The 15,171-nt window shown below is 38.1% G+C and overlaps 1 protein-coding gene across 4 annotated transcripts in view; it reads left to right on the forward strand.

Moving 5' to 3' along the window:
- The first annotated feature begins 334 nt into the window (after positions 1-334).
- PDCD4 (programmed cell death 4) overlaps positions 335-15,171 on the forward strand; it is a 29,125-nt gene continuing 14,288 nt past the window's right edge. Inside the window, exons 1-6 of one of the 4 annotated variants that reach the window (XM_055346386.1) lie at positions 355-457; positions 1,550-1,603; positions 4,632-4,738; positions 10,986-11,288; positions 13,244-13,338; positions 14,821-14,934. In XM_055346386.1, the coding sequence (XP_055202361.1) occupies positions 4,696-4,738; positions 10,986-11,288; positions 13,244-13,338; positions 14,821-14,934 (555 nt within the window). In that variant the 5' untranslated portion in view covers positions 355-457; positions 1,550-1,603; positions 4,632-4,695. Of the gene's footprint in view, positions 458-1,549; positions 1,604-4,631; positions 4,739-10,985; positions 11,289-13,243; positions 13,339-14,820; positions 14,935-15,171 lie in introns of all 4 variants that reach the window. The other 3 variants (XM_055346387.1, XM_055346385.1, XM_055346388.1) reach the window with 3 other exon arrangements.

Below are 15,171 nucleotides of genomic sequence, written 5' to 3' on the forward strand. Positions count from 1 at the left end.
AAATGGAAGCGGGGACGCTCTGCAAGCCCCACATTTAGGCAGGATTGCTGACCGCCCCGCGAAGGGAATGGGTGCGCGGGCCTCGCCGCGGGGCACTGCCCTTTCGCCTACGCCTCCATCCCGCAGCACCTCCCACCCTCCCGCGGACCCGGAGCCCGACGCGCATGCGCCTCCCGGCGCCCCTGCCCGGCTTTCCACGTTTCACTTCCCTCCCTTTTCCTCCGCAGCGGCCGCTCCACCGCCACGATTGGCCAGCGGGCCTCCTCGCCTCGGCCAATAGGCGCCGCTCTCTCGCCCCCGTGTTACTGGGTAGAACAAAACAAAAACAAACAGAGCGAGAGGGGGCAGAGGCGCTCTGAGGCGGCGGCGGAGGCTGAGCAGCGGGGTCTGGGCCGGCGGACGCGGACGCGGACCCGGGCGGGCGGCGGCGGCGGCGGCGGCGGCGGCGGCCCGAGGGGTCAGTACCAGCGGGGCGGCCCGCACGCCCGGAACGACTGCGCCCTCTCCCCAGCCTCGTCCCTCCTCGGAGGCAGCCGCACGTTGGGCGGGGGGTGAGGCGCGGCCGGGTGGGCCGGGGTCCGGCCGCCTCCCCCGAGCCCGGTTGCAGGGCCGCAGGCGCCCCGACGCCCCGGGCAGCGGAGGGCGAGGGCGGGCCCCGGCCCCGGCCCCCCGCTCCCTCCTCCCTCCCAGGCCGGGGCCCCGAGCGCCGCGGCGCGGGCCCGCCCCCTCCGGGACCCGCTCCCGGACCCGCTCCCCGCTCGGCCGGGCGCGCGGGGCGCCAGCCAGCCTCGGGCCGCTCCTCGCCCCCGCGGACGCCGAGTTTTCATTTTCATTCTGAGACGGGACGTTGGGAGGCGTGTTTGTGGCCTGCCCGGGGTCCTGCGGGGAGGGTTCGCGCCCTCCCCGGGGCCCTCCCTCCCCGGACGCGGCCCCCGGCCCGGCGGCCCCAGCGCCTGGCCCGCGCTCCGGAGCCCAGGCCCCGGCGCTTCGGGGCGGGCCTGGACCCGGGGCCGCGGGGACCCGCTGCGGGGGGGGGGGGCGGGGGGGCGGACACGTGCGGACACGTGCGGACTTCGGGCAGAGGGTCGCTGCTTTAGTCGAAGTCAAAACCGCCCAGAGACAACAAAGACGGGGAGAGAGCCCTCTTTCTGTGAAACGCAGGCCGTGGCTGCTGCTTTCGTCAATTTGGTGCTGCAGGGCCCGCGAGGAGGGGTCGTGACCCGCCCCCCCCCCCCCCCGGGGCTTCAGAACCTGTCTGCGGACCGGCCCGTGGCTCCCGCTCCCCTGCCCTTGGGAGAACTGGCCGTGTCACCAGCACCTGTGCAGCAGGCTCTGCAGCGATGAAAACCACCCAAAAAACGCAGCTTCGTGTGGAAAAAAGAGTCGCAGCTTATTTTTTACGGATAAGTTTTAGAATTTTGGCCTTCTTACTAATGTGAGGTTTTTTTTTTTTAAGAAACCACCGTATACTTTTCTAAAAGGGGAGCACTGCGTATGTGTTCCAAATTTGATGGTTCGTGTTTATGCCCTTAACCTTCCTTCATTATAGGTTTCTTCAATTCCTTACCATCTCAGCTGGGATCTTTGAATTATATTTTGATTGGTGAGGTTTTTTTTTTTTTTTTCTTGTTGTAGTAATGAGAAAGGAAAAATAGTTGCTGGGAGTGCAAAAATAAATGACACTTTGGTATTTTCTGCGCTGCTTGCTTTTTGCATCATTATGGTTAAATACTCTTAGCTGATTTTATTTTAAGTTGCTAATTAGCTGTGATTGTAGCCCTGGAATGAATACAAATAATTTCCTGGTTTATATATGGCCTAAACTTGACTCCAGAACTGTCAGAGTGAGTGGTTTATGAAGTATATTTCAGGAAACAGATTTTAGGGGTGGGAGGGTGGGAAGGTGAGGCTCTGTCTCTTAGGAAATGTGATGGCATTTGAATGCTGGTAGTGTGTTTCTGTAAAACACATTGAAGAAATGAAAACTGTTTAATGTTAGCCTTAATTTTGTCCAACTTCTAAGCATACTTTTCTTGTTGAAAATTTTATTGTTTAGTTTTAAGGATATGGTGTTTAGAGGTTTTGCTTTTTGCTTTTGCTAAGTTTGGGGCCAAAAATCTTCTGGATTGTTGAGTAAACTGGAAAAAAGCTCCACTACTTTGAAGAGAGGAGAAACATGCAATATATCTTTATTTTTCTCTAAATTCTTAAAATGTCTGTGTTGCTATCAAATGTGACTGAGTTCTTGATTGTGTTATCATTGCCTAAGGACACAGACAGGGCTATTTATTTATTGTTAGGATTACTTAATAAAAATGTGCTAAGTTGTAGGTGATAGTTATACCTAATAATTTTCTTACCTGGTTGAATGGCTTTTGTGTAGTTGTTTAAAAAATATTTTTAGTGTTTGGAAAGTAGTATTGGAAGATTTGATGTAATAATAAGAGTCTATGTTTTAATAAGCTTCTGTCTGAAAAAGAATCTTCTTGTGGGATATTAAAATCTTGTATTGAACTTGTGTAAACAGTAATGGATTGAGAAGGTCTGGGTTCTGGTTCTTGGATTGAGCAGCTGTCTCTCTTTGGACAGGTCACCTGCCTTCTCTGAATTTGTTTAGTTGTGTGCAAGGTGAAGTAAATACCTTAAGGTTGCTCTGAGAGGTACATGAAATAATGCATGTAAAATTCTCTGAATTATAAGAGGCTTTATAAACATCAGTTATAATGATTTCATTTCCTTTATTAGCCAGGTTCTGTAGAAAGTATTCTCTCAAAAATTATACCTGCATCAAATATGAAAAAGACTTTTTAATGTAACTTTAGTTTAAAAAGCTCATATACACATCATAGGACATTTTTACTTTCCTGTATAACGTGTAACTCATACTGAAATGAAACATGGCATTTTCAAACATGGAAAAGACTAAATGCTTAGGTTTGCAAGTTATTTTTGTTTATATATATATCTCTGTATACATATCTTTTAAGGTTCATTTTTTTCCCCTAAATCCAGAGTTTGAAATTTATGATTCTGAAAGTCGTTATATAGAATGACATAAGTCTGTTTATTCTGAGTAGAATTAGAGCGATCTCACCATTTTCTTAACTTCTGAAGTGGTATGATAGTATGCTGGTAGCCTAAGGATTATGCCACATTAGGAAGTTTATCATTTTAGCATTAAGGTGTATTTATTTTTGTTTTACAAAATAATACTCTTTTCTGGATTAAAGGACTATAAACTTTTAAAATGTTAAAATAGTATATATTAAGGAATTTAAAAGTCAGTTGAGGGGTGCCTGGCTGGCTTAGTCAGTGGAGCATGTGACTCTTGATCTCTTCAGTCATGAGTTCGAGCTCCACGGTGGAGGTAGAGTTTGCTTAAAAAAAGTCAGTTGAGTCCCCAGGAGGCATCATATGTTATTATTCTAAAATGACATCTATAACACTAGGTTATGTTATATTGGAAATATATGCTTTATTGTAATTATTTTATTGGTCATTTCATTAATTTGTGCATTTAATATCTTGACAGCACACAGCTAGTGAAATGTAATTATAAATGAATAGGAGGGTTTATATCTAACCTATATGACTTGAACGGATTGATGCTTAAGTACTATAAGCAACTTTAAAAAAAAGTTACAGAGAGATTCTAAAATCATATTTGGTTATACCCTCTGGTATTAGGTTTCATGAAAACATTTTGATGGTCTTTTAAATAACATTAGATTTATATCACTAAGTTAAATAAAATAACTGATTTCATCAAAACCTTCAGCATCAGTAATTTTTAAGCCATTTTGAAACTGAGGTCTAAAATACTGAAAAGCTAATGCCATTCTATTTATTTCTTTTTTAAAGGCAAGGCTTTTTTGTTTTTGTTTTTTAAAGAGATGCAGGAGGTGCCTGGCTAAGTCAGGGTTGTAAATTTGAGACCCATATTGGATATAGAAGTTACTTAAAAATAAAATGTTTAAAAAAATTTAAAGATTTAAAAAAGAATGGTTTTTTCAGATTATGAAAATAATACTCTTATGAAAACACCATTTACAAAAATTTCTCCCAGCCTTTAGTCTTGTAACTGTAATTATGGACACCTAAGTGATGAAATGACAGACCTATCCGCCTTCAGATATGTTGTAGTGTGAAAAATTTAACAGTCATGTGAAATGCCTGATTCAAACTGTTGCTTGCAAAAAAAAAAAAAAAAAAAAACCAAAAAAAAACAAAACAAAAACTGTTGCTTTCATTTTGTAATTGTTCTTATAGTTCATCTGTAGTGAGCTATCCAATATTACATCAGATTAATTATGAGGCCTGGTAGCCCTAAGAACTTGGGAGTATGTAATACTGCTTTAATTTGAAATAAACCCGTATAGTAAATACATCTTTTACTTCCAAGTTAAAGAGATGCTTTGGCACATTCAGAAATATGGGCGGATTTTTTGGACACATATACTTGTCAGGAAGATTGAAACCAAATGCTAATTGTGGTAAACTATTTTTCAAAGAGCTCTTTTTTGAAAATGAAATTATGTTCTGATTTTTTTTTTTTACAGTGTGACTAAGTAAAATTCAATTTACATTAATTATGTCAGTTTGGACAACATTGAAACTTTTTTCTTTTTAAGGAAATAGATCCCAAGGGAAGACTTCCAATAGGAATTTAATCAGTGCAAGTAACATTAAAGAACGATGGATGTAGAAAATGAGCAGATACTGAATGTAAACCCTGCAGGTATGTAAGAATATTTTGAACCTTGACTATATTGTGAGCATATGTGAGGCCCTACAAAATTTTGAGAAAATACAGTATTAAAACCATCTTTACTTGAAAAAGGCATCTTAATCATGCTACAAGAATGCAAGTTATATTTTTGAGATTAAGTTTGTGATTCCTGTTTTTATAGAAATTCTTCATGTGTTCTTAATTTTTCTGCCCATCCTTTCACATTCCATGCATTCTTATTCTCCACTATTTATAATAAACTATGTATGGTACATAGTGGAGAAGAATAGTGAATCTGTTCATTAATATTTTCAAATGAGCTAATGATTTCTACAATATAAATTATTACTGGTATCTTTGATCTCTTTCCTAATAATTTATATATTATATTACCGATGGTATTTTTCTTGATTTTCCATGATACTTCAATAGCACATTATCATGAAATTGGTTTTGTGGAATAGATGTTAATATCTATCTATCTATCTATCTATCTATCTATCTATCTATCTATCTATCTATCAGATTTTATTTTTATTATTTATTCATGAGAGACAGAGGGAGAGAGAGAGGCAGAGACACAGGCAGAGGGAGAAACAGCCTCCGTGCAGGAAGCCCGACATGGGACTCGATCCTGGGATCCCAGGATTGCACCCTGGACTGAAGGTGGCGCTAAACCGCTGAGCCACCCGGGCTGCCCTGTGGAATAGATGTTTAAATGTTGAGTAACTTCAGGCAACTTAAAATGTATTTATAACTTTCAGAATAATCTTTGTAGAGTAAGTTATTAGGATTTTGTAATATTCTGAATAGTAAGAGCTTTTCCTGTTGGTATATTTTAGATAATTCTTTGCTGTATAATTTTATTAGTATTGAAAAGATCTTCTTGTGATTTTAAATATACTTACCATATTTCATTTTTTAATATTGTAGTAGTTTTATTTTTTTCAGTGACTCTAATTCAGTGTGTACAAATTATATAGTTTTCTTTGATCTGAACGGACACTTTGAAACATCTTTGCCATTTTGTATTTACAAACCTGATTTAAAGTGTGGTAGGAGGGCACCTGGGTGGCTCAGCGGTTGAGCATCTGCCTTTGGCTCAGGTCGTGATCCCGGGGTCCTGGGATCAATTCCCACATTGGGCTTCCCACAGGAAGCCTGCTTTTCCCTCTGTCTATTGTCTCTGCCTCTCTCTGTGTGTCTCTCATGAATAAATTAATAAAATCTTTAAACATAGTTTTTTAAAAAAAATGTGTGGTAGGAAATTATAGTTGAAAAAAATTACTGCAATAATTAATGATTATTTTGGTGCTGTTATAAACAATAGCTATATGAGTTCTTGTTTTTTTAGGGTTATAAATGGGTATCATGTCCCTGCTTCACTGAAGTGGGGATGGTAAGAATATATTTGAAGAATGTATTTCACATATACATAATTACTGATTTTTTGCACTGCCCAGTACAATAGCTACTAGCCACATGTGGCTCTTGCGCACTTGAAATGTCACTTGTCTGAATTGAGATGTACTATAGGTACAAACACATTCTAGATCTTGAGACAGTATGAATGAAATACCTCATTAACTTTTTATATTAACTCTGTGTTCAGTCTGTAATAGATCTAGTTGATTAAATCAAATATATTAAAAATTATTTTTGCCTGTTTCTTTTTAATATGGATACTGGGAAATTTAAAATTACATATTTGGCCTGCATTATATTTCTGTGAGACAGCACGACTCTAAATTTTACATATTTTGCTTTCTGTATATAACAAGTTCTAGTTCTTTAACCCTGTTCTTGATGCCTCTGACCAGAACTGCCTTAATATAAAGGACTTGTAGTTCTTTAATACTTGAATGAGCCTAAGACAGATCTTTGCTATAAATTCCTCCTGTAGCAAATAGTCCAAATCAGACTAGCCTATTAACTTCAACTTTTACTTTGACCAGCTCTGTTACTTTGGGGAAGTAGATTATTTGCTCTGACCTTCAGTTTTCTCATATGTAAAACTGGGGTACAAATGCCCTCTCAGTAGGTTTATTGTTAGGATTCAGTGACATCATAGTGTGTGTGTCATGCCCATAGCACATATTTTGTATGTAACTAATGAAAATGTGCTAATATTATTAATTATAATTATGCCAATCAATGGACCATTAATTGAAAATTTGATTGTTTGGTACTGTTATAAGTTAGATTGATTACTACTGAGATACCAGAGAATTTAAAGATTTTTATTTATTCATGAGAGACACAGAGACGTAGGCAGAGGGAGAAGCAGACTCCCCGCAAGGAGCCCCACATGGGACTTGATCTTGGGTCCTCTGGATCACACCCTGAACCGAAGGCAGGCGTTCAACTGCTGAGCCACCCAGGTGTTTCAGCCTACTCCCCTTTTTCCTTTTTTTTTTTTTTTTTTTTAAGATTTTTGTTTGTTTATGATACCAAAGAATTTAGAAGGGGAATTCGTACACGGTGGAAAACAATTTTGAAGTCACCGCCATTATGTACTCAGGTTTTTTATTTTTGCATTTTGGTTTTCTTAAAGTCAGATCAATAGTGGTTTATGGAAGCTAAAACTTAGGTAAATAAGGGGCACCTGGGTGGCTCAGTTGGTTAAGCGCAAATGACGCCTGACTTCAGCTCAGGTCATGATCTCAGGATTCTGGGATTGAGTCCTGCGCGTTGGGCCCTGTGCTCAGTGGAGAGTCTGCTTGAGGATTTCTCTCTGTTTCCACACGCTCCACCACCACTCACATGTACACTTTCTCTATCTCAAATAAGTTAATCATTAAAAAACCAGATAAATATGAGTAGCAAAATACAAAAGAGTAATTGATAGAAACATGGGTTAAAAATTATAAGATCTGGGGCACCTGGGTGGCTCAGGTGGTTAAGCATCTGCCTTCGGCTCAGGTCGTGATCCCAGGGTCCTGGGATCAAGCCTTGCATCAGCTCCCTGCTCAGAGGGGAGTCTGCTTCTCCCTCTCCCTCTGCCCATCCCCCCACCACCTTGTTCTCTCACACTCTCAAATAAAATCTTTAAAAAAAAAAGATAAGATCTAACAGATAAAATATATCTAAATATATTCTCCTGCAGTCATACAAATATACTTGGAAGGATATTAAAATAGTTGAAATGGCAGCCCAGGTGGCTCAGCAGTTTAGCGCTGCCTTCATCCCAGGGCATGATCCTGGGGACCTGGGATTGAGTCCCACGTCAGGCTCCCTGCATGGAGCCTGCTTCTCCCTCTGCCTGTGTCTCTGCCTCTCTCTCTCTCTCTCTCTTTTCTCTCTCTCTCTCTCTCTCTCTCTCTCTCTCTCTCCCCCTTTCTCCCCCTCTCTCCCCCTCTCCCCCTCTCCCCTCTCTCCCGCCTCCCCCTCCCTTCTCCCTCTCCCCCTCCCCCTCTCCCCCTCCCTTTCTGTATCTCTCATGAATAAATAAAATCTTAAAAATAAAATAGTTGAAATGAAACCCAATTGTGGCCAATATGTTGAAATTGAATGCTTTAGTACTCCAAGTGATAGCTTAAAGCGTTCATTATAATTTAAGTCCTTTATTTTCTGGACGAGTTTGGTGGTTTGCTGTCATAGAATAATGAAAGCAGTATGTTACAGGTAAATATGTAATATTTTCATCCCTTGCATGCTCTTGAAATTCCATCTAACTTGTCTCATCTCTGGTCTTTTTTGCTCCTTCCTCTTATTCTTCTTGTTTTCTCTTTTAATAATCACTCCCTTGTCCTGTCTCTTTAGCTGTCACTACTCTACTCTAGTTCTGTATTTTTTACAGTTGCAGTCATCTGAGATTTAAATGTGGATTTGAATCCTGGCCACAGTCTTTTTTTAGATATGTAACTTTTCTGTGAAACATCTTCCATCTGTAAATTGAAGATAAACGGTTTTAGTTTGGAGCTTCATGAAGATTATAGACCATATATGTAAAGTGCCTAGCATAGAACCTGGTATCTAGTAGTAACAAGGATGATGATAATGAAAAAAGAAGTGCATTATGGCTACGACTACTACTGCTACTAGTAGTTGTAGTAGTTAATGATGATTGTGATGATGTCTCAAACTCACTAACTCTGACTTCCTGTCTTAGTCTAAAAACTTTTAAGATTTCATTTCATGCTTCTTTAGTCTGTTTAAAAGCTCTTTTTGATTTCAGTGTAACTTTACTCCCAAATTATTACCCTTGATCTTTTCAGTTAGTGAATGAATTTATTGCAAGATTTTCATAGCTGCTTTTCTATTTTGTACTTTCTTTTTTTCCTAATCTGTATTCCTTTGTCAGACTAATCCCCCGATCACTATCTATGATATTAAATCTAAGCTCTGACTGTTTGAATGTGAGAGTGGTCAGCAGTTATTCAGATGATGTAAGCAGGGGCAAGATCATGAAGGATCTTAAGTTAAAAAGTAATGAATTTAAGTTTTATTTTGACCTAGTAGAAATACCTTTAAAGGGTTTTCAGTGGGGGCCTGTTTTAGAAAATCAGTTTTCATGCAGTTTGAGAATGGTTTGAAGATTGAAGGCATAGAGACTATTTAGAAGACTAATGATGTAATTGGACTCTACTTAATTATGTTTGTTTGCTTTTTTATTACCACAGTGTTTGTTCTTTTATACTTTTTGTCAAGAATTACAAATACTTTATTTAACACATCTATGTTTTTTATAGATTGATTTAAGAAATTTTAAGTTTCAACATATTATCTTAAGATGTGTTAAAGCCTATACACATAGACTTGACATAGTCTAATTACATTTAGAAATATGTAAGACCATTTGAGGGATTCAGCTCTGACTTGAGTTAGCCACAATGAACAGAACTCTGACTCAAGGGTAACTAATTCAGTAGCTTGTTGACATAGAAAGTTTTCAGGGCAAAGCCAACTGTCTCCATGCCATTGATCTCCATGGACATTTGAATTGATAGTATGAAGGATACTCTATTAGTTGCTGAGGGTCCAGAGAAGTACAGGTAAAGGCATGGCTCCTCTTTTGAGGCTTATGGCTTATTTGGAAAAGCAAGACTGCTACATAAATAGAAATAACAAAGTGTTTCCATGATTAGGTAAATGAATGGTGTGTGGGCATTAGTATTATTGTGGCTAGAATTGTTAGGAAAGTTTTTATGGAGGTAAAATAACTTGAGTATATCCTAAAGGATTTTGATAAGTGAAAAGAGCAGTGGGGATGACATTCTAAATGAGACCATTGGGGGATCCCTGGGTGGCTCAGCGGTTTGGCACCTGCCTTTGGCCCAGGGCACGATCCTGGAGTCCTGGGATCGAGTCCCACATCGGGCTCCCTGCATGGAGCCTGCTTCTCCCTCTGCCTGTGTCTCTGCCTCTCTCTCCCCCTATGTCTATCATGAATAAATAAATAAAATCTTAAAAAAAATAAATGAGACCATTGGAAACTCCAATTATGTTGCTGTTTTTTTCAGGGAATAATGTACAAATCTTACATAGGCTGAAAGATTTTCAGAGTATGATAAGTAATATAAGTCAAGCTTCGAGAAGTGAATTAGAGCTTTGAAAGCAAACTTTATTTTTTTTTCAAGCTTTATTATTGAAAGCAGTGAATCCTCAACAATTCAGCTCAGTAATCATATGTGATCATTTATTTGCCAAATACCTTTCAGGCTCTTTGAATTAATAATATTTCAGCTGTCTGTAATTAATCAGGAGATGTTTGGCACATTATTTAAATACTCTCAGCCTTAGTTTCCTTATCAGTATTAATAATCCTGTATGTAACAAATAGCTCTCAAACTTGTGGGTAAATGACAAAGCATCCAGCACAATGCCTGGTAAATGATAGTAGGCATTCTGTAAATATTTATCTTTCTTCTTTCAGGATTCTTAGTATTTTCTTACTATCTCCAATTACTTAACTCTCTTAGCTCACGAAAGTCTAAATACGGTTGTATATTAACATAGATTTTATTTTCTAAACATATGAGATAACATGCTTTCATTAAACTCTGTTCATTAAAATTCACTGTCTTAGTTTACTTTCTTTGATAATGTAACAAGCAGTCCTGTTTAGTTGTCATTTATTAGAGGGAATCATATGAAATTGCCAATATGTGAGTTACTGACCTAAAAAATAGTAATTTCATGTGCTTCAGCTAATATAACTTGTAATGATAACTGGTATAACAGTGGATGATTAAAGTACTTATGTAGAAAAAAAAGTACTTATGTAGAATTTTCTTTTTTCATTTTCCTTTTTAAGATCCTGATAATTTAAGCGACTCTCTCTTTTCTGGTGATGAAGAAAATGCTGGGACTGAGGAAATAAAAAATGAGATCAATGGAAATTGGATTTCGGCATCCTCCATTAATGAAGCTAGAATTAATGCCAAGGCAAAAAGGCGCCTGAGGAAAAACTCATCCCGGGACTCTGGCAGAGGCGATTCAGTCAGTGATAATGGAAGCGAAGCCCTTAGAAGTGGAGTAACTGTACCAACCAGTCCAAAGGGAAGGTTGCTAGATAGGCGATCCAGATCTGGGAAAGGAAGAGGACTACCAAAGAAAGGTTGGTATATTCCATGTCTGAGGAAACGAATAGAAAAGCGTATAGCTGGTTCTTTACATTATGGTTTCCTTGTTCCAGGAATGTAAGAAACTTAAACAATGATAATGCAAGATTTTATGATTTATGTATATTTTTACAAAGTAATCTGAAGACCATCCCACATTTTCCTTAAATTGAGTGATTTTTCTGGAGGAGATTATTTTTTGGAACAGAACTTTATTATTTTCACAAAATACACATTTTTTTTTTGTACAGTTAGGAATTGTACATGTGTTCTCTAACTTGCTTGAAAGTAGGGTCAGAAATTCATCATACCTGGGGCACCTGGCTGGCTCAGTCAGTGGAGTATGTCACTCTTGATCTTGGGGTCATGAATTTGAGTCCCTCATTGCAGGTAGAGATTACTTAATAAATAAAACTTTAAAAAATTGATCATACCTATTATCTAATGAATGTAATTATGTCCTTTTTAAAGAATACATGATAAATATAAATTAGATAAATATAAATTAGATTGGTAATAACTGAAACAATTTTAATGATTTCGTAGATCCAAGTTCCAAGTTTGTTCGTTCTTTTCTTACTATCCATCCTTTCATTCATTCAATGTAATTTATTACAAGATTTTATTTTTTAAGTAACCTTTATTACCTAACATGGGGCTTGAACTTGCAACTCCAAGATCAAGAAGAGTTGCATGCTCTACCAAGTGAGCCAGCCAGGCTCTAGTATCTTTTGGAAACTATAGTAGACTGGTCTATTTCACTGCCATGTCTAGTGCCTGGAGTAGTGATGAGCAGTTGTAGATACTTAAGTATTTGTTGATGAGGGATGTTAGCTTTGGTCTGTGGTAGGATTTTGATACAATTTGGAGATTTCACAGCTTCTGAATGTGTAAACTTCAATTTATAGCCTAGGATTCATGTAAAATGTTTTTGTGATTGGTCAAAAACTTTTGCTGAATGACTCTACAACCATTGGTTGGATCATAATGAATCCTAGTAATCAGATTCTGTTTTGCTCTAATCTTGGTATAACTACAACCTCAAAGAAATTGGTGATACTGTAAAGTTCTTCAAAAATTATGCAATCTATTAAGCGTTATAAAAATACTTCAATAAGTTTATGTAGATAAACCACCTTGAAAATTGGAATTGTTAAACTCCAGCTGGTCAGTTTGTATATAGAAGTACAGAGAAAGGGCAGCTCAGGTGGCTCAACAGCTTGGCACTGCCTTCAGCCCAGGGTGTGATCCTGGGGACCCGGGGATCAAGTCCCATGTCAGGCTCCCTGCATGGAGCCTGCTTCTCTCTCTGCCTCTCTCTCTGTCTCTCTCATGAATAAATAAATAAAATCTTAAAAAAAAAAAAGTACAGAGAAAATGATCAGTGCAGTTAATGCTTAAATAGCTTAGTTATTCATAACATTGCTAGTTGTCAAGTGTAGTTAATATGTATTATTACATTTAAAAAGTATTTAACATTGAAAAAACAGAGTGGAAACTGTGCTTTGTCAAATAATTTCTCCTTTATTGAGTTTTCTATGCCACCTCTTATTGGCCCAACGTATTTCTTTTTGTTTTGGTCTTATGAAATGTCAAATAAAATTTAGAGTTCAGCTATATCATCACATCCCCTGGGGTCCCTGATAATAGTTATTTTTCTGATTTTTGTTTTGTTTTTGCTTTCATTTTAAAGCATCTGCCTTTTTAGTTTTAACTGTAAGCTATTTCAACTCAATGTTTTAGAAATATGTTATATTTAATAATTACTGAAAAAGCAGGGATTAGAGAAAAAAGGTTTAAAGTATAACTCAACTGGAAAAAACTAGAACAGAAATTACAGTTTTTAAACTATTATTTAATATCTGAATATCTAGAATTATTTCAGATTTCAATAAAAATTTATGAAGTATGAAGTTTTGGTCTTTTCTTTCTCATTTCTAAACTTTTTCAGGTGGTGCAGGAGGCAAAGGTGTATGGGGTACACCCGGACAGGTGTATGATGTGGAAGAGGTGGATGTGAAAGATCCTAACTATGATGATGACCAGGTATCCATGTCTTTCTTTTTTATTTTTAATCTGTGTTTAAAATACAGGTTTTTTGACTTTAGGTCTGTAGTTTACTCATACATTTGTCAAATCATACATTCTGTATCTGTACTTGGTGCCTGTCACATTATATATATATGATTTATAGTGTGTGTGTATATATGTGTATACACATACATTAGTGTCTGTATCTAAATCATACATACACTCAGTACTTTCAGAGTTTTAGGTAAATTTTGGATTAGGAAACCAAATTAACTGATATATGTGTAATTTTCACTTCATTTCTGGAATCAAAAGTAGGTCTTTACCGATTCATGTAGGATTATTGGATTGACTTTTTTTAAAAAAGATTTTATTAATTTTGGTGGGGCTGGAGTGGGGGGAGAATGGGTATGAGTGGGGGGAGGGACAGAGGGAGAAGCACATTCTCTGTTGAGCAGGGAGCCTGATCAAGGTTCAGTCCCAGGCCCCTGGGGTCATGGCCAAAGCTGAACTAGACATTTAACCAACTGAACCACCCAGGTGCCCCAAGTTGACTGTTTTTCGATAAATTCTGTTGAGGTAATACAACAGAGTTTTTATGGCAATGATAACTGGGAAGAATGTATATTCTTTTGAACATCATAAGATTTATAGATATGAGGTTCCTTTTAAAATATTACTGTTTAGGATGGTAACTCTGTGGTAAATTTTATTTTGGGATTATCTTTTTTCTTGACTATCTTTTTTTCAGTGTTGAGAATGTAAATTTTGTTTTTCTTCCTTATGCTGTACCTTTTATTCCAATAACTTACTCCTTCCATAGCTGGAGGCCCCTCCCCTCTGGCAACTGTCAGTTTGTTCTCTGGGTTTACAAGTCTGATTCTTTTTTTGTTTACTTGCTTTTGATTCCACATATGAGTAAAATCATACGATATTTGTCTTCCTCAGCCTTATTTCACTTAGCTTATTTCACTTAGATCCAAGAGGATGTAAATTTTTAACAGATTTTATAATGAACATATATATTTTTAATGGAAAATTTCTAACTTAGACAATAAGTAGAATAGTATAACGAAAATGCTTGTACTCATCTCCCAGCTTTACCAACTTCAATAATTAATAACTCATGGTTAATCTTGTTTTATCCTGTGCCTCCATATATTTTTCCTCTTGTATCCCCCTGCATGCATTCCACACCCCAGGCTCTGGATTATTTTGAAGCAAATCCCAGACATCATGGCATCTGTTTTGAAGTACTGTCTTTGCATGAGATAACACAAGGTGATGAGAATTACAGACCGGAAATTATCAGGGCATATGTTAGATTGTTTTTATTCCATATTGTTTGTATAACTATTTTAGTTAATTGTTGGACATGGAAATATTTCTAAGAGAACATGAAAAAATGTAGGACTCAAATACCATAGAATCTTTGCTAAATATTCTAATCTTGTCTGAATCGTTATGTCCATTAATTTATAACTCTTTCCCTCCCAGGAGAACTGTGTTTATGAAACTGTAGTTTTGCCTTTGGATGAAACAGCATTTGAGAAGACTTTAACACCAATCATACAGGAATATTTTGAGCATGGAGATACTAATGAAGTTGCGGTAGGTTTAAAATTGGAAGTATGATTTATTTAATATAGTAAAGAAAACACTGTTAAAAGAAAAACATCATATCCAAAATGATCTTGAATCACAGAATAAATTTAATAAGTATTTTTTTTAAAGGTCTCATTTATTTATTCATGAGAGACACAGAGAGTAGCAGAGACACAGGCAGAGGGAGAAGCAAGCTCCCTGTGGGGAGCCTGATGTGAGACTCGATCCCGGAACTCTGGAATC

The sequence above is a fragment of the Nyctereutes procyonoides genome, unplaced genomic scaffold (assembly GCF_905146905.1).
Source record: "Nyctereutes procyonoides isolate TBG_1078 unplaced genomic scaffold, NYPRO_anot_genome, whole genome shotgun sequence".
In the NCBI taxonomy this organism is placed as follows: domain Eukaryota; kingdom Metazoa; phylum Chordata; class Mammalia; order Carnivora; family Canidae; genus Nyctereutes; species Nyctereutes procyonoides.